The sequence below is a fragment of the Megalops cyprinoides genome, chromosome 21 (assembly GCF_013368585.1).
Source record: "Megalops cyprinoides isolate fMegCyp1 chromosome 21, fMegCyp1.pri, whole genome shotgun sequence".
Classification (NCBI taxonomy): Eukaryota; Metazoa; Chordata; class Actinopteri; order Elopiformes; family Megalopidae; genus Megalops; species Megalops cyprinoides.
In genome coordinates this window covers 4,690,331-4,710,498 of record NC_050603.1, presented here as the reverse complement: position 1 = coordinate 4,710,498, position 20,168 = coordinate 4,690,331, and the positions used below count along the sequence as shown (strand labels likewise).

Sequence of the window (20,168 nt, the reverse complement as noted above, 5' to 3'; positions counted from 1 at the left end):
AGTAATTAATGAGCGACAAGCATGAGCACTAACGAGGCCATTAAATCCCTGCGCTTTCTCCCAAAACAGCCCCCCTCCTGCCGCCACACGGGAGACACGGGGCGGTTAGAGAGGAATCAAGAGCATGCTTACTGCTAAAGCTAAGCTACTCACATACAGCATGTATGCACACACACACACACACACACACACACACACATATGCGCTTGCACGCACAAGCATATACACGCACACACACAGTCTGGTGCAGTCCCCTATATGCACAGAAAAGGCAGAGTAAGCACACCCTCCCTGACAGGTTGTGTCAGTACACTGCGACAGGGTGGAGGGGGCAGAGTAATGACTGGCAGAGAGGAAGGAGAGATGGAGAGATGGAGAGAGGGAGAGATGGAGAAAGAGGCTCTGCTCCGTGTTGATTAGACTCCAGGGACACAGTCAGGATGTGAAGACACAGCCCGCTCTCCCCAGAGCTGATAACCCAGACACACACACAAACACGCACTCTTATCCTCTCTCTCTCTCTCACACACACACACACGCAGACACATAGACTCTTATTCTCTCTCGTATTCTCACATACAAATACACACACACACACACACACACACACACACACACACACACACACAGAAACATACATACAGACCAAACACACTTTTATTCTCTAAAAAAGCACACACACCCCCACACAGAGCAAACACACTCTGAGTATACCCCGACATCCACAGCCCGTAACAAACATACAAAGAAAAAGATTCACACCGAAGGCTAAGCTGTTCAAGCTCTCAGCGTGGGCTCCCACTCAGAAACGGATTAAACATACTGTAAATAACTGCCTCATACACACACTCCCTGTGTCCCGCATCAATCCGCACAGCCAATACATCCCATCACTGAGCCACAACCCAGACACACTGCAGCAGGCGCTGCGCACACAGCAGGCCTATGCTAACCTGCGACATAACCATGCAGTGACTCACCACCTCGCATATTTACACACAAAACACCTCCCTCTCCACGTCTCCCTACAGCCACACAAACACAGCCGCGTACTGTAAACAAACACAGGCAGAACTGAAGATCCAGAACACGCACGGGCATATGTGTGCGCACACACACACACGCGCGCACACACACGCGCACACACACGCAAACGCGCACACGCGCACACATGCACACGCACACGCACACACATATTCCCAGCAGAGTCTGCACATGGCACGTGTGGACATTCGATCTGCGCTGCAGTGAGCCAATCAGAGCTCTGGAGAGGGGACAGAGAGACCCTGACCTGAGATGACAAAGGAGGGGGTCCTTCTGGGGGAGACAGAGGGCTTTCCATCACGGACGAGTCCAGAATCTCCGAGGAGCTGCTGGTGAGGGCCCCCGAGTCAGCCTGCGTGGCACCCCCCGTTTCGGGGGAGGTGAGGGGCATGTCGCTGGCGTACCCTGAAGACTGGGGGTCCTGGGAGATTTGGGGCTCCCCTGGGAGCAAAGCTGCAGCGTCCAGACTGAGTCCCTTCCCATTAAGGCCTGCTTCCACCTCCACCTTCCCAGCATGCACCGGGCCTGTCCTGGAGGCGGCGGGGGCACAGCCACCTGCGGGGGTGGCCACTGTGTAAGTGCTGGTGCTGTCCGTCACCTCAGGAGGCCCCACCTCTTCCTCTTCCTCATGCACTTGCACCCTCAGAACGCCCCCTGTCTGCCGGGACGGGGCGGGGGGCTCTGCTCGTACCTCCACCCCCCTGTCTCCCCACACCGGGGAGCCGAAATCGCTGGGGTACACCGTCCTGACCACGCACAGCCTCCCCCCGACCTCCCGAATATGCACCCGGCCCCGCTGCTCCGTCCCGGGGGACGACCGGCCCCTGTCCTGTTCGCGGACACCCTCCTCACCCACGTGCTCTTCGTCGTGCTCCGCCCGCAGGATCCAGGGCCTCTCCAGGACCCCCTGAACGCGCTCCCTCACCCGGCACACCCGGCCCCCGCCCGGCGTCACACTCACCGCGTCCGTTCCTTTGGGAGACCCCCCGCTGCTGGCCCCTGCCGTCCCACCCTCCCCCACTTCCTCAGGCTGGCAGAACACCCCCTTCCAGGTCGGGTGGGGTTCGGGACAGAGGACCAGCACCCTGGTGCCGCTCGAGCCCTGGTCCCCCCCAGCGGCCCTGGGGCCAGGGGCCACAGGTTTCGGGCTGAGTTCTCCAGGGCGTGTCTGCGGCTCTGTTCCGGGCCCAGGGCCCGGCCTGACGGCAGTCACTGCTCCCTCTTTCACCGGTTCCCTCTCCTCCTCTTCCTCCTTTTCGGCAGCGACCCAGCCCCTGTCCTCCTCCGCCTCCCCCTCGGTCTCGCCCGGCTGCTTCTTGCCTTTGCGCTTGCGCCGGAAGCGGAGTCTCTTTTTGGGCGACAGAGGAGGGGCGCCCCCGACCCCCCGTTCCCGCTGCTGCTTCACGCAGCCCAGCGAGCTACCCATCTCTCAGAGAAAGAGCGACGGAGAGAGAGAGGGATCGAGAGAGACACAGAGACTGAAATAATAAAAAAGGAGAGGGAGAGGGGCTGAAGGAGACTGAAAGACAGGCAAGGTTATGGCTGAGAGGAGGGGGGTGAGCTGGGACAGCAGGCAGAGGTACAGACGGTTCTCTCTGGCTCCCGGCTGCTGCAGGCTTGCGTGTGAGTCCCAGCGATCCTCCTGTCCGACCCCGAACGATTCCTGCTCGCTGCAGCTGTGTGGCCACCTGACGGCCCTGGGGAACACGGCAATCGAACCTGCCAGACTCCGCTCCGAGAGCGGCCGCTACCTCGGCTCACAGGCAGAAACGGGGATCCAGAGCTGGTTCTTTGGCTTGGCGAGGATGTGGGTGCCCCGTGGAGCACCCTCTTTGTGTGCGAGACGAGCCTGCCCCCGGCAGGAAGCTCTGACCGCTGCTCTGTCCGGAATCACATTCAGCTTCTCCTGTCACTTTCCTCAAGGCCTGGACACGAGCACCCGCAGCCAGAGCTCCACGTGACGACCGGAGACCTCATATCTCTGACACATAAAGCCTTGGAGCCCAGTCTCAGACCACGAGAGTCTCAGTCCATTCCACAACGTGTTAGCTACAAAGGTGTGCTAGCTCATATGCGAGCTATAGACCACGTGCGTTCAGAAAGCGTCCGAGATACAAAGTGTGTGAGCTACACAGCCTGAGCCAGAGCAAGAGGACCGCAGTGCCGACACACACACACACACACACACACACACGCGCAGGCTCTCCCCCTGCACATACACACACACACACACACGCACGCAGACAGGGCACGTCAGAGCCAGTGCACATCACCAGCTGCAGAAACTCTCCCAGCCCCCTGCCTCCGCTCTCCTGCTTCACAACAAACCGGAGCGATTAATTCCTCGTGCTTTCCTGGAATAGGTAACGTCAGTACGATTCCCTGCCTGTGCTTCCAGGACCCCGGCTGCATGTATTATTGATACGGCTGTAGTCCCAGGGCTGTAGTAGTAGTAGCTGTTTTTGCCAGGTTGTGGGTGGGCGATACTGAGGATGCAGACTCAGCTGGCGTTCTGACAGCTCTCCGATACGTCAGTCAGTCCCCCTCCTCCTCCGCATCGCCATGGTTTCCCCGACCGTCCTCCGTCACATGACACATGCACGTCGCCATCCGCAGGGTCCTGGGGGTTGCCGTGGGGACCAGGACTGCCTTGTAGCGCGGGGTAACCTCCCCCCAGGGGGGTGTCCGGGCGATGTCAGATCGGCGGGGGAACGGCGGCGTTTCCCTGACTCCCGCGTCTCCCAGAGGGGGGCGGGGCTGACGTCGCTGATGTCAGCAGCATGTGCCGGAGCTTTCCGTCTAGAACCTCAGCTGCACGGAACACCAGACCACAACCCCCCCGAGTCACAGCTCCTCCATCTTCACAAACCCTGAAAAAAAGCTCCCCGAATCCGTGAACCCCAAACTGTCCCGTCCGATGCCGCCGTCAGTCCTTCAGGAAGCGGCCCGTGCCCAAAAGGTGGCCCTCATGGCATGCTGGGACGTCTGTCGGCGGCGGGGTGTTAGCGTAGTGCTGCTGCAGCGGCAGGAGCGGGCAGGCAGAAAAGCGGCCGCTCCCGGATCCTGGCTCGTCTCGGCTGTGAATCTAATTAAAACGACGGCAGGGCCGGGCAGCGGGGCTCGGCCTCCCCCACACCCCTGTCCCGGGCGGGGCCGGGTGCGGACCGGGGGGCGCGTCCTGGCGCCGCGCGCGCCATGTCAGGGAGCCCGCGGGAGGAAGAGGAGGAAGAGGACGGCGGGGAAGACGGAGAGAGAGAGAGAAACGACGCTCTTCGGTCGGGAGGAGACGCGTGCTCCGCTGGCAGGCGCCGGCGGCCTGATCCGATTGATACGGCGCCCCTGGGAGAGAAAGAGCACTCCGGGGGAGTGTGTGCGTGTATGTGTGTGTGTGTGTGTGCGTGCGTGTGCGTGTCAGAGAGCGCGAGCCGATCCCCTGATCCGCGAGGCGAAAGCGCGGACGGAGAGAGGCCTGCGGATCCAGCAGAAGCCAGGGAGCTCAGCGGCTGCACATTCCCTCTCTTCCTTTCCTGCTCACGCTCATCCGCTCTCGCTCTCCCTCGCTCTCTCGCTCACTCACAGGCACCAGTGGGGGGGAAAAAAAGAGCTTCATCTCCAGTCTACTGCGGCGCTACACTGCTCTCTCCCTCCCTCTCTCTCGCTCGCTCACTCTCACTCGCTCCCCTCCTCTTTTTCTCCTCCTCCTATCGGCTTCCCCCTCCTTCCCTCCCTCTCTCTCTCTCTCTCTCCCTCTGCTGCTCAGTGCTCAACGCACACATACGCAAGCGCACATGCTCACACACACATACACACACACACACTTGACCCAAAAGCCATCCAAAACACAATTGGTTAGCAGGCTACTGCCAAAAAAAAAAAAAAAAAAAAGAATTTAAATCTGTTTTTTATTTCTCTGGCCTCATGTCTATCAGATTACATCTGTTTGCCTTTTTGTCTCTTCTCTCCCTCCCGCTATCCCTCCGTCTCAGTCCTGAGGAAACCAGAGGCCTCCGGCGAGAAACAGAGATGGAGGGATGCTGAGGATGACAGAGGAGTGTAAGAGAATGATCCCTCCCTCACGGAGAGGGGGACGCGAGGGGCTTAGAGCCGGACAGATGGGTATGAACGAGGACAGCGCAGACGGCACGGCCGAGAACAAAGAGAATAATTCCTATTGTAAGAGAGTCGGCGGCAGAGCACAGCTGTGGGGGATCAAACACACCGCCCCCTTCAGCTGTTCCTGTTCATTACAGGAAAACACTCACAGAGCTGCACCGGCACGCTGTCAAACGCGCAAAGCAGCAAGGACCACAGGCATGCACCGCACCGCCCGCCTGTCAGGAGGGGAGTCAGCGGAGGGGACGAAGTGATGGAGAAACTGACAGAGAAGAGCACTGTCCGTACACCGACTCTAACACACACACGCGCACGCACACACGCACACACACACACACACACACAAACATGCACACACAAACACGCACACTCACGCGCGCACGCACACACGCACACACACACACAAACATGCACACACACGCACGCACGCACGCACACATGCACGCACACGCACACAAACGCGCACACACACACACACGCACACATACATACACACACACAAACACACACGCACGCATGCACGCACAAACACACACACACACATACGCAAGCAAGCACACACATGCTCACACACACGCATGCACACATGCACAGAACAGGCTTCTTGCAAGGTGGGAGGACAATGGGTGGGGAAGGGTGATGGTGTGGCCCAATATGGTGGCTGGGGCGTGGTCAATATGGTTATGAAATTAACCCCATAAACCTCTACAGGTGCCAGCGGCGTCATCTGCCCCCTGCCTGCGTTCTGGTTTGGAGAAATGGACCCGAGACCTGGGCTGGACTGTAAGAACACACACAGCCACTGCACAGCAATGTGGCCTCTCCAACCACTCCAGCCACAAGGGCCTCAAGTCTGCATGCTCTGAGTGACACTTCAACTGTCCAATCAAAGCACGGCACTGCTCAGCTGTGGGCTGGGACTGTAGGAAAGGAAAGCACGTGATTGGTCCAGAGCAGGCGACATCACAATTAATCTTTTTTGTGCACATCAGCGCCTCCCAGTGGCTTGGCTCATTGAAGGCGCCGCCGAACAACCAGTCCCCAAGGCAGCAGACAGGGTAATGCCACTGCCTCTACCAGAGCAAGAAGATACCCAAACATGACATTTTACAAAAGGCCTGTTCCACTTTAACTGGAGCTGACACAATCTGTGGGTTAACTACAGGACACTGGCCACCAGTCACCCCCAGGGGGCAGACTTCCCCTGAGACACCCCCGCTCTCCCACACCTCCACCCACAGCAGTGACCTCATCACGGTGACCGTGTTGCTCCACCCCCTCTCTCGCGACACCCTGCGTTCACTGTGGCTCTGTTGACACCACTTCTCTGGCAGCGGGAGAGAGCTACGCTTCAGACCGCTGCCCTACTTTAGCCGGGGAATGTTCCGTTCTAAAATAGCAACCCGACCACAACCAGCGGTGACCGTTTCCACCAACGTAAAGCCAACAGTAACAAAACAAAAGCGCCACAGACGGCTTACTGCACTCAACTTCTTTAATGTGACACCCTGCGGTCTCACCCTCTCTCTCTGTCTCTCGGTCTCTGTCCTTCTCACTCTCTCTCTCTGTCTGTCTCTATCTTTTCCTCCTTCTCCTCTCACTGCCCCTGACAGGTTTGCACACCAGGGGGACTAGCTGTGCAGCACAAACAGACACACACACACACACACACAAACACACACACAAACAGCCTTCCTGCTCTGCCTCATGTCAGTATCACTCCCACATGGAAGCTCACTAGAGGCTTTTCCTCCTGTGTCCTCAGCTCCGTCCTTTAACAGGCAGTCTGTCCTTTCCCCCTCCTTCCCACTGCCCGGTCTCCCCCCTCTCTCTCTCACTCTGAAGTCCCCTCTGGGTTTCTCCTCACCCCTCCCTCGCCCCCTCCTCTCCTCTCCCCCCCCCCCCCCCCCCCCCCCCAACTCCCCCGCCCCCCCACCCCCGTCTCTAAACTGCTGAATCATGCTGAAAGGTTGCAGTCAGAGAGCTGTGTCTCCCTGGCAACCAGCTGCCTGTGTCACCTTGTGATGTCATCACTCAGCCGTACACACAGCACACTCTGGTGGTCAACCGAAGGAACTGTTCCTCTAATGTCGGGAGATTATTTCATTACTGTGGTCTGACTCATCTTTGCATTGTTCTGAATCACAGCAGGGAAAACTGCACGCAGTAGAAGTTAAGAGGGAAGGGATGGCAGACTAATCTAGCGCTCAGCACAGTGTTATTGTGACCGGCCACAGCAACCTGCCCCCTGGTCACTGCCAACCCCATCCGACTGAGGACACGCCATCTGCACCCTCTCCTCTGTAAACACACAAGCACGCACACACTCTCAGACAGACACACACACACACACACTCTCAGACAGACACACACACACACACACACACACACACACACGCACACTTGCAGACACACATGCAGACACACGGACATGCACACACACACACACTCATGCGTGCACGCCCACACACAGACACACACACACACACACACACACACACACACACACACACACACACACACACACACACACACACACACACACACACACTCGCAGACACACAGACACACGCATACACACGCTTGCAGGCCTCTCAGACTTGGCTGAGCTCTGCTGTATCTCCGTGTCGTCCGTACTGTTTGGAGTGAGAGAGACGAGGAGATAAAAACAGCTCTCAGTCACACGGCACAGCCGTCACGACGGGAATCCCAGCGATTAACACCAGCCATTAGCGAGAAACAGCACCTACCGCACGCTCCAGCCCAACACGCAGGGAGGAAACGGGCGGCCGTCCAATCATACGCTGATGTGCGTGCTCACCGGCCTGGGCACGCACGCACACAACCTCACACACACACACACACACACACACACACAAACACACACACACACACACACACACACAAGAACATATCCACACACACACGAGAAATGCGAAGAAGGCACAGACCTGGAAGTGGAGGATGATGGTCCAGATCAGACCCAGCGTCAGCTTGGGGTTTCCGTCTGTGATGTCATCGTTCCGGATGTTCACTAATTTGACCTGCGGGGAGGGGGGGTGGGGAGTGAGGGGGGAGAGAGGTCAGACTCGAGGGAAGGGGTGCTGAATGCAGAGCCTGACTGAATGTGTGGCGTGTAGAGGCACGGCACAGTATCCGTGTAGTATATAACTCAGAACAGTAGCAATGAGTCAGCTGGGTCTGCGGGTTCAAATCACTGCAGGCCTACTGCTTTCATACTCTTGTGTAAAGCACTTAACATGAACTGCTTCAATGAACACTGAACAATACAGATTTCTGCTGCTGGTATAGGCAAGAGACTGAATTCATATTATCAACACTACAGTGTAATATGCTATGTGGTTTAGAAAGACATTCAGGTGCATTGAACTCAGAAGGATAAAGGGCTCAGGTTATATCTGGGAAAGGGCAAAAGGGAAGGTGGCACAGCAGCCTGTGGTTCATGTTTCCTCTCTGCCCAACACAAAGGGCTTTACAGTATCAACTAGGAACCACGGACACTGCAATAGAGGAATGTACTTCATATATCAGGACCTACACTATGATAATCCAAACAGTCAAGCCACCCGAGGGCTGCTCTGCTGATTAACTAAATCTCAGAGGCACTGCTTGGTTGGCTGTTCCTCCCAGCCACAAGGATGGCCTGCCTCATTGAGCCAGCGTTACATATGCCTGGTGACAGCCCTGCGCATAACCGAGATAATGAATGCACAGACTCCCCCTAATTACAGGGAAGAGTGCTGCCAGCCTTTCCGCTTGTCCCTTATGTTATGATTAAAGCCTACCGCATGCTGATTGAGCGGGTGAATCAGCCGCTACTTCTGATTGCTTGACCTTTGCACATACATTATCTCGGTTACGAGCACGGCCGTCACCAGACGGGCAGTCAGGCCTGACACACAGGAGACCAGCGCTGGACCAATCAGGCATTCATGAGTCAGCTTTTCAAGGGCCACAGGCCTGCTGTGCGCTTGACTGGGCCGACCAAACACTTTCCCTGGGGTTAATTTTCAAATGCTTATTGATCTGCTCTCAGTCAAACCGAGCTCCAATTAGAAATACATGCAGAAACATAATTATGTGGGTAAATTATGAACTGTGTCAGAGAGGCACCCTGAGGGCCCTTTAAGACCGGCTCATGCAACACGTGGGAACAAGGCGCAGTGCTCCTGCAGATGACTTTTGCAGGAATCTGATTGGCTGGCTGGGACGGGTCCCTGACTGGGCGACGCTGAGGGAACAGGATGTGCAGAAGCTCAGAGCTGCTCACCGCGAGGGCAGGACGCAGAAACCAGCGCTGCTCTGTCCGTGCGGCAGGGGGGATGAGGTCAGAGGCAAAGGGTACTCCTGAATTTCTAATGAGCCCTGCAGTACCCTGCCCTGGCTGTGCCCTTGTGTGCGTCTTTGAGCACTGAGCAGTGTCTGGCCTGGTGTTTATTCTACAGTCTCTACTGTGTGTGTGTGTGTGTGTGCGTGTGTGTGTGTGTGTGCGCGCATGTATATGTGTGTATGTGTGTGTGTGTGTGCGCGCGTGTGTATGTGTGTGTGCGTGTATGTGTGTCCGAGCTTCACTCTGCAGTGCAATGGCTGTGTTCTTCTGTGGTGTTCTAGAACCCTGCAGGATGACCTCACTAATGCTCACGAGGAGGGAGAGAGGGAGAGAGGGAGAGAAGACTGAGGAGAGAGGAAGTAAAAAATGAACAAGCCCAGGGGGAACGTGGGGAAAGGCGTGTCCCCTTCGCTTTGACGTACCTGTCTCTGTTTGAGGAAGTCCAGGGCGATCTGCACATTCTGCAGTCTGTGGAAACGCATACGCCCCTTCTCTCTGGGCTGCAGGACGGAGGGAGAGAGAGAGGGAGGAGAATGAGAGAGGGAGAGAGAAACCAGCCGCAATCACACACACACACACACAGTCCCATACACACACACACACACAAATGCAAAAACACACACACACACACACACACACACACACACACACACACACACACACACACCAACACACACACACCAACACACACGCGCGCACACAGTCCCACACATATATGCAAACACACAAAAACACACACACAGACACATACATAGAACGCACACAAAGACACACATAAAGGCACAAATGAGCACACACAAAGAGTAGCAGTGAGGGACAACAGCAGTGTGCCGTGTTGGGGTGCAACGCTGGACAGCTCAGCACAAGACTGAAGACAGCTGTCACGACACAGTACTGTCACAGAGCTGAGAGCCGTCATGACATAGTACTGTCAGGAAGCTGTGATCCGTCATGACATGGCAGTGTCACAGGGCTGTCATGATTTAGTCATTGAGTCGGGAGAGCGCAGATGGGGGTGCCTACTGCAAAACATGCACCAAACAGTGACACACACACACACACACACACACACACACACACACACACACACACACACCCCAGTGATAACACCCTGTCTCTCTCTCACACACGCTCATGTACACTGACACCCACACAAATGCAGATAAATATTTGCGCACTCCATCTCTAAGACACATACAGACACACACACATTGAGACGGATGTAGGACAGAGTCACATGGGGCGGGTTAGTCGGTGCAGTCAGCAGTTGCAGATCCTGTGTGCACTCAGATTCAAACTCCATGCAGGGGTGGGGTGAAGAGGGGGCTGGGTTTCAGAGCCGAAAGCAGAGCTCTTTACCCAGAATTCCCTGCTACAGAAACGTGGCCAAAAATCCTGTGGCGTACCATTGAAATCTGACCTCCAGAGAGCATGTCTGTCTACTTTCACCTGATTTGTGTGTGTGTGTTTGTTTCTGCTTGTTTTCCCGCGGTGGTCTTCATGCTTTCTCCTGAGTAAGTGTATGAGGTGTGTGTGTGTGCATGTGTGTGTGCGTGCGCGGCGTGTGCTGTGAGTGTCTGTGTTGGTTTGCTGGCCGTGTCTCTCTGTGAGATCATGTTGTCAGGCTCAGATTAAAGCACACCACTCGCATGCAGTCTCAAGGATTGGTCTCAGGGTGAGGGTGGGGTTGGGGTTGGGGTTGGGGTTGGGGGGGTCAAACGTACTCCCTGAGCGCCGTCCTCCTCGTCCCCCCCCAGTAAGATGAGTGGGGGGGCGCGGGACACACACACTCTCCGCAGTGAGGACACGCCCTTGTGCTGATAAGAGAGGGGGCGGAGAGAGAGAGAGAGAGAGTGAGGAGAGAATGGGGTATGTGTGGAGAGAGAGAGAGAAGGAAGGAGAGGGACAGACAGAATGAAAGAGGGAGAGAGAGAGAGAGAAGGCGGGTGAGAGAGAGAAAGAGAGAAAGAGAGGGGGGAAGAGGAGGAGAGGTAAGGAGAGGGTGAAGGAGAAAGAGAAGGAAAGAGGCAGAGAAAGGGAGAGGGGCAGAGAGGCAGAGTGAGGGAGAGAGGGAGAAGAAGCGAGAGAGGGATGAGGGATGAGGGAGAGAGAGAATGCAAAAAAGAGAAAAGAAAACAGAAAGAGCAATAGAATGACAACAGGATTGGGAGGTGAACGAGTGTGGAGAGAGAGTGATCGAGAAAGATGCAGAGAAATGTGAGGGAGATAGAAGAAGAGAAGGAGAGAGAAAGAGAGAATAAAGCAGGAAAAATGACAAATGTGGCAAGGCAAAATAAAGGCAAATGAAAATAAGCACCAGGGCAGCTTTGAGAGCCACAGACACCGTTTTCCTGACACACGCAAACCAGCGGATGTGGCCAGTGACAAGAGGATGACATTATGAGGCAGACCGACCCCAGTCAAGGTGTCATGGTCTCAGTGTGACAAAGTCTCAGTGCATCAGTCACGGTGTATTGCTGTCCACCTGTGTCAGAGTGTCAGTGGGACAGTTTCAGTGCATCTGTCTCGGTGTATTAGTGTTTCAGTTGACAAGTCCATCAATGTCATGGTCCCAGCGTGGTCCTTTTCCCAGCGTGTCAGGGTCCCAGTGTGTCCGTTTCCCAGCGCGTCAGGGTCCCAGTGCGTCAGTCTCCCAGTGTTTCAGTGTGTCAGAGTCTCGATGCGCCAGAGGTTCCTTACCAGGGTGACTCCAGACAGCACCTCCAGCAAGGAGATGAGGTTGTGTCCATCACGCAGGTCTTCATACAGATCTGTGATATGCTTCCGCACCTGTGAGTGAAAGGGAGTGGGAGAGGGAGAGAGAGAGAGAGAGAGAGAGAGAGAGAGAAGTTAAACCCACTCCTTGTGCTTATGACATCATTCACACCAAAACTCCATATTTCTGCATATCAGTGAGGGTTTGACACAGCTGGCTGGGCAGGTAGAATCCGGGACACCACAAGGCACCACATTGGCACAACGTTCCAGCAACACTCACACTGCATTTTATCACTCTTTGTGCAAAAAAGAGGGGCCATTCTTTTCAGCCCGGCACGCTGAACGTGATTCCTGAGCAGGAGCTCTGATTTAATCACAAGCTGAAGAGACGGCCAGCCACACAGAGAGAGACAGAGGTGAAAATAATTACCCAGGATAGACAGGGGGAAGGATACAAAACAGCGAGAGAGGGAGAGAGGGATGGAGGGATGGAGGGAAATGAGCAATTTATAAACACTGACATGCCCCGTGAGGTCAGTACGAGGGCAGAGAGTCATTAACAAACGAACACAAAAGACAGATGAAAGAGACAGATTGAAAGGAGAGGATGACAGGTAGGCCGAAGCAACAGATGGCAGGAAGATTTAAAAGAGAGGAGACACGACCAGGCGGGAGGGGAGACATGGAAATGAAGATGAAGTGATATCACGCGGCTTTAATATCATCTGCCAGTCGTTTGTGAAGCTTTGGCACTGTGTGTGGAGATGTACTTTGTGTGAGAGAGGGCTTTATTTGGCACAGAAGGAAGGCAGGATTGAGACAGACAGAGAGAGAGCGAGAGAGAGAGAGAGAGACTGAATGTAAATTATATATGTATTCATGTTCCTAAGTGTGTGCATTTTTTAAGGCGGTCAATAATCATTTTGCTGGCGAAAATGGCTTCGGCAATACTGTGAATCTGTGATGTCATACCAACAAACGCTTGTCTGAACTGATTTGAGAGACAGAGATGAAAGAAGAAAAAAAAAAAACAGGTGAATAGATGTTCTACCCAATAAAAGGAATACCCTGGAAAAGATGAGAAACTAAACTCCCAGAATGCACTGCAAGTGGGGGAAAGAGACAAATTGCGTACCGTACTGCACCGAACTGTCCTGCTTGGTGGAAAGGGGCTAAAAGGGTGAGCAGGGATGAGGCCAGCCTGTTTCATTCTCAAGCAGCGCCACTGTTACCGCCAATGCTCCAATCTCAGCTTGCGTATCGATCATTTGCACAGGAATACAGGCAAAAACACAAGCACAGGAGGAACACAGGTTGTGGGTCTGCTCACACTGTTTAGCTTCACTTCCGTGTTACGATGCTAGTGAATCAGAAGCGTATTTGTGTTGCAAAAGGCTGTGAAAGATGCTTTGGCAGTACTTGTTAAACCCGTCTCGCCGAATGATCTTGACGCTGAGTGGCTGACCGCTCAGTGCATCGATCAGGCTAATCCGCGTCTAATGCGGAGCCTCTACACGGGGCTAAAACCTGTGCAGTTCCATTAGACAAATGAGCAGAGGATATGCTGTCTAATTCCATATTCCACTGGCTGCAGTGCTGTCCTGGAGCTGCAGTACCACCCCGTGGCCATCAGAGGGCGACATGCTCGCAGGAGAACAGGCGCCGCAGCCCAGACACAATGGGCCCTGTTTCTGTCACTGGTGCCTGTGTGCTGAAAACTGATACAAGATCCAGACCACAGACCTGTACCAGTACAGCTGCCTGCTGCTAACAGAGGACACACACACACACACACACACACACACACACACACACACACACACACACACACACACACACACACACACACACACACACACACACACACACACACACGCTGCAGGGACATGGACACAAGGCCAGGCTGGGTACATCTGGCTATTAGTGTCACACGCCACCCTGTGCCATTTGTCCCTTTATTCTTTCCATTTTGTCCCCCTGTGATCATTCTCTCTCTCTGTGTGCCTCTCCATCTGTGACCATGTTCCTCTCTGATGCTTCACCTCTTAAACACCAGCTGATCTCAGCTACTGGAGGCTTTAACCAGGCTTCTTTTGGAGTTTTAACATCCAGCTACAGTTGTGTTTGTATCTGTATAAGAAGATACCCTTCCTCACCAGCATTCGCATCTCAGAGAGCAGTACTGCCCGCTAGAGGCCAAGCACATCCTGGACACTCCCACAGCTACCGGGAGGGGAGACCGAGCTGCCGAAATTAAGCTTTCCTCTTATTTCCCATGAGTCCACGGGTTAGAACAAACGCACTGTGGAACACCAGGTCAAGGAGTGGTCATTCCATGTGGAGCACAGTCCACAGATGTGCAAGGAGTTGACACACCTCTCCATCTCTCTCTCTCTCACTCTTTCCCCTGTGTGCATCCTCTCCCCCTCCCTCACTTGCTGCTCTTTGTTCTTCTCTCATTACTACTCACTTCCATTAGATGGGCATCCTCCCTCCCTCCCTCCCCCCCCCCCCTCCGTTTCTCACTCCGCTCATTTCCAGTCTTTCATTCCTGCTTCCTCTATAAATCTCCCTCTTCATCACCATAACATTTTCCCTCCCTCAACTGCTGGCACTGACCACCCCACACCCCCCCCCCCCCCAACCATTATTCACTTGTCTCTCGTCTCTCTCTCCCTCTCTCTCTCCCCGTTCAAGCTGTCAGGTGCCTGTCACCTGATCGAGTTCCGGAGTGGAGCACCGTTGCCAGGGTGACTGGAACACAACAAGCCAGAGCAGTGATCTCACTGTCCCCAGAATCCGGGTTGCAGGACAGGGGCGTGGCGTTTCCCATCAACCCCAGCTGCTGCGGTCCACACAGGCAACCTGTGCTGTTTGGACTCACCTTCCTCTCCCGTGGGCTAGGTAAGCCGGGTCATTGTTTGGATTGTGTGTACAGTACACACACACACACACACACACACACACACACTCTCTCTCTCTGACAGCCCTGTTCCTGAGGGCCACACCTCTGTAACCACACACACACCTGTCCAGCTGTCAGCTGAGAGATGACAGCAGTGAGCAAACAGGTTGGTTTCAGTTTCAGTGATGTAATCACCTCTGTGTCAACAGCCGAGGCATTCATAAAATCAGGAATGCTGGCACAGGCACGCCTACACTCAGCGATTGTTACAGCCATAGCTTACCTGAAATAGCTATTGTGAAATGATTATGTCAGTTTAGGGGAATAATCAAGGGTTTGTAAAACATACACGTGTCATTCTGTCTTTCTGGCGATACTTTATTTGACATTGATTTGATGACTTGTTCATGTATGAAAATGATGACAGGCAACATTTTGTAATGAAGGAATTTTTTTTTTTATCCAAGCGGAATCCTTGGTGTGTATTTGCAGATAGGGTGGAGTATATTACATTACATTACATGCATTTAGCAGATGCTCTTACCCAGAGTGACACCCACCACAATAGAACATAAGTGTAACCATTCAGTTTAAATGAGCAACAGTGTCAGACCAGGTTCATAACACTCCCAGACCAGTGAGTGTGAGCATAACATTATTCAAACCCTACCACAAGTTAATTTGTGCACTCTGACGAAAGGTGAGTATACTACGATACAGGTACAGATACTACGATGCAGGTAAAGTTTTACATATTTTCAGGTGAGGTAGTATGTATCTGCAGGTGAGGTGGTGTGTGTCTGCAGGTGAGGTGGTGTATAGTATCTGCAGGTGAGGTGGCGTGTATCCGCAGGTGGGGTGGTGAGGTGGTGTGTATCCGCAGGTGAGGTGGTGTATAGTATCTGCAGGTGGGGTGGTGTATAGTATCTGCAGGTGGGGTAGTGAGGTGGTGTGTATCCGCAGGTGGGGTGGTGTATAGTATCTGCAGGTGGGGTGGTGAGGTGGTGTGTATATGCAGGTGGGGTGGTGAGGTGGTGTGTATCCGCAGGTGGGGTGGTCTGTACTTGTGGACCCACAGCGTGTCTGTACTGTCAGTTCTGCACAGACTGCACCTGGAGCAGTGGAGACAGAGACAGTGTATCTGAGTCTAACTGCAGCTGACTGAGAGTCTGAGGAGTTTGTGCGAGAGGGCGGTGGCGGGGTGTCCTCTCTGTCATGGCTTTAAGAACTCGACTCTCCAGTCAAAGTTAATCAGAGTCTTGTGCATCTAGACACCACAGTCTCACTGCTTTTGCTCTCTCTGAATGGCCTCCTCCCTGTTTTCCCCCACATCTCTGGCCAAAATCGCCCTCCCCCTGGCGCTGTCCCCCGCTGCACCCCTCTCCTCTCTCTCCTTGTCTGACATTTTGCCAGTGGCTGCCGACTCGCCCCCCCACCCCCGTCAGACCCACACCAACCCCCCACCCCCCGCCTCTCAGACAGGGAAAGGTCACAGGATACCACGGTAAATATATCCCCTTCATACCAGCCTGGCGTTTCTCTAACGTTACGCTGACATTTTTCCAACGCCGCGCACGCTTGCACACTGGCCCACATTAGCGGCGCGGCGTGCTGAGTTATGAGGTCAGCTGCGCGGCTTCATTTCAGAGCGTCATGTGACCCAGCCGGCTGTTTACAGCGTGTCAGAGAGCGCACATCCCATCGCCGTCCCAACTGTCTGCTCATTTCAGAGACCCCCGAGGACTCAGTCACCCCTTAGATTCATATAATCCAGGGCCTCAGATAGCATCACACAGCCACACACACACACATAGCCACACACACAGCCACACACACAGCCACAGCCACACACACACACACACACGGGGAGCGCCTGACAAAGCAGTGGAAAATCATCCAGTAAAATATATGACAGCAACATTAAAATCATCCTGAGAGACCTTCACCGGAATAATTCATGCAAGCCCGATTTTACAGTAAGCAGCACTAAAATAGCCCGGCCGCACCTGCCTGCACCTCTTACTTCGGATTCTAAATGATTCAAATCACCGTGCATGCGTATGCACTGTTCCCTGAAAATGGCCAGAGAATGGTAGGACACACTGACAGTGTTTGTTATTAGCCTTCCCACCTTTAAACTTCTCACAGACATGCTAACGGAGCTGTGCTTTGGACACAGGACAGTGTGTGGACTATATGTGTGTATCCCTCCGCGAAACGGACCAGAAGCTGCAGAGTACTGCACTGCAACTGGACCATAACTGGACGGGCTGCACCATAACTGGACGGGCTGCACTATAACTGGATGGGCTGCACCATAACCTGGCGGAACCAGCGATTACTTTGGTTGGACCTCAGCTGCACCTCCAAGACCACTGCAGTTCATATGAATACATGATGACCCTTTGACACAGAATTTTTAATGCAATGTGTTTTGCGCAACCGAGTTGCAATCTTACTTTCGTTATTATTCGTTTATCGATCGCTCTTATCTGGTGCAGTTTAACATGTGATCCTTTTATACAGCTGGGTAATCACCGCGGCAATTCAGGTATGCTGTAACAGTAGGGCCCCAACGGGTAATTAAACCAGCGACCTTTGAGACTCAAGCCTAAAACCTGACAGGTCCTTCTACACAAACAGTGCTGTGCTGAAGTGCACTCAAACTACCGAGCGTCTGCATTTTTAATCTTCTGTAGCTGGTGTCCAAACTGCATGATGTAGTCACTGACAGGGGAGAGTGCTGGGAAGTGCAGTCAGATTCTATGTCCTGAAACAGTTGTACATGCAAGCGGGCACACTCTCTGGGCAGGACAGCAGACTTGAAGGAGTGCCAGCAGGATTGCAGTGTGAAGTTAACAGACTGGTGCCTGTAAAGGTGGTCCCCGGCTTATGGTGGTGCGACTTTCCGCTTTTTCGACTTTGCGATGGCGCGAAAGGCGATCAGTAGAAACCGTGCTTCAGTGGGACCTATCTGCACTCCGTTGCAGTGAGAACAGAAATAAGTGAGGTGTATCTTACCTTGATCAAGTGTTTGTTGACCCATTTGGTGAACGTTTTCTTCTGCACTCTATCTCGCTCATCTGCAGGGGAAGAAAAAACAGAGGGGGAAAAAGAGGGAGAGGGAAGGAGAAAGAAAGAAAGAGAAAGGTTAATTATGTAAGAGAAAAACAGAGTGCAATGTCATTCTCAGGTTTGTATTATTTAGAGTTTTCCCCTCTCTCCCCAGCAGCTGTGGCCTACTTTCCCCCTCAGCTGTTGGTGGAGCGGGAGGGGGTGGGGGGGGGATAGCGGGGAGGGGGGGGGTGAACAGCCGAATCAGCCGGAGTTGCCACGCTGTTAAAACCTGGACCCAATAGTTTACCCAGAATGCACCAGCAAAAATATGTATAAGACTAACTGGGCAACATGAGCTGCTGGATAACTGAACAGTTGTCACCCCTAAATGTTGCTATGGAAACGACTGATGGGATAAACAAGAATGGGGAGGCAGAAGGGGGAAGAGGTTCCTATCAGTAAATTTGACAGACTTGCATTCTGGACAGTCTCAACCTGGGCCTCACTTCGGATCCCATGAGACCTCCGCACAGACAGGGGGTGCTGTGGCATCGACACTGAAATTGAAATCTCGCATTGCATTACACAAACTACACTGAGCACAGCTCGTGCTGTGGCGTGCCATGTGGCGTCCAATCAAAGTCATAATGTGCTGTCCTGAGTAGATCTAAAGCAGCACTGAGGCGGGCCGGAGAAAAGAGGAGGGTGACGTCTCTCCCCCGCAATCTGCCATTGTTCTGCTCCTCGCAGCACCAGACGGGGGTGCGTCATCGTGCTCCAGGAGTGAGACAGCCGCCCCAAAATAGAGCCTGAGCGAAGAGCTCTGTGGCTTTATCTGCCGCTCTGGAAAAGAAGCGGTCCAAAAAACCTGCCCCGCCCACCCCTCACGGCCCTCTGTTGTTGATGTGGTAGCCATAGCGACACCGCGATACCGAAAGACCATGCAGAGGAGATAACATGTCTCACTTCCTCCCCACAGACACACACGCACATGCACGCGCACACACACATACAAAAATGCTGTACTAAGAACACACTCTACTCACCAGCTCACAGTGATTAATACTCACACACACACACACCATGTGCTTAATTCCTCACATACTGCACTCTCAGACAAGCCCACACAGAACTTCCTGACACGCCTGGAGCTTCATTATGTGGCATTATCTGTCTGCTTAGCAAGCAGTCTTAACCTGGCCAACTGACACCGGCCTACAACGAGGCTTTCCTACAACTGGATTTACTCAAGGTGAGGGGAACTGCTGGCTACAGGGAGCAGCGTATCAGAGGAGCCCACTCCGGACCTGTAACAATCTGATCCTAATATTTACGTCAATAATCACCCCATAGCACAGCACAGTGCTTTTGTCCAGGTGGTAAAAGTAGGTGTGCACACTCTCACGCTCTCCCTTGTCACACTCAGCACTTGTGCGCACCAGCGTGCGCCAGGAACAAATTTCAACACACAGTTGCAAAACCACTTCGGCTCGCCCCGTCAGTATTCACGCCAGAGCCAGCCTGTGCGCAGAAACCCTCTGCGCCGCCGGCTGCGCCGGCCCACGTTTTCGGGGAGCTCAGACCGCAGCCCACGCAGCAGGCACTTTACGGTGCTCTCACACTGGGGCGCAGCGGCTCCCAGAATGCTTTGCAGGAGCAGCCAGCAGCCTGAGAGCACCGCCAATGCACACCGCACATGTTTTTAGAGTGACACGTGCAGAACAGCGTGCTTTCTGTAAACACACTCACCACACGGACACAGGGAGCTATTGTTCACACAGAAACGCCCCCGCCCCCACATTGTACACATACACACACACATAAACATACAGCTACTGTGACAGCCTGCTGACTGACACCTGCTCACTACAACTCAAGACTTGCTCCAACAGCAGCACATGCCTGTGGTGAAGCCACAGCTCTGAGGGCCCTGTTAATGAGTGCAGGCACAGACACAGACACACAGACGGGGTTAAGTGT

General features: G+C 53.9%; 1 protein-coding gene across 1 annotated transcript in view; it reads right to left on the bottom strand.

Moving 5' to 3' along the window:
• Positions 1-20,168, bottom strand: part of macf1a (microtubule actin crosslinking factor 1a) — a 189,364-nt gene that overhangs the window by 106,997 nt on the left and 62,199 nt on the right. Inside the window, exons 2-5 of the mRNA XM_036555519.1 lie at positions 18,153-18,214; positions 12,209-12,298; positions 9,931-10,008; positions 8,109-8,201 (exon numbers count right to left, since the gene is read on the bottom strand). Coding sequence (XP_036411412.1) covers positions 8,109-8,201; positions 9,931-10,008; positions 12,209-12,298; positions 18,153-18,214 — 323 coding nt within the window. The remainder of the gene's footprint in view (positions 1-8,108; positions 8,202-9,930; positions 10,009-12,208; positions 12,299-18,152; positions 18,215-20,168) is intronic.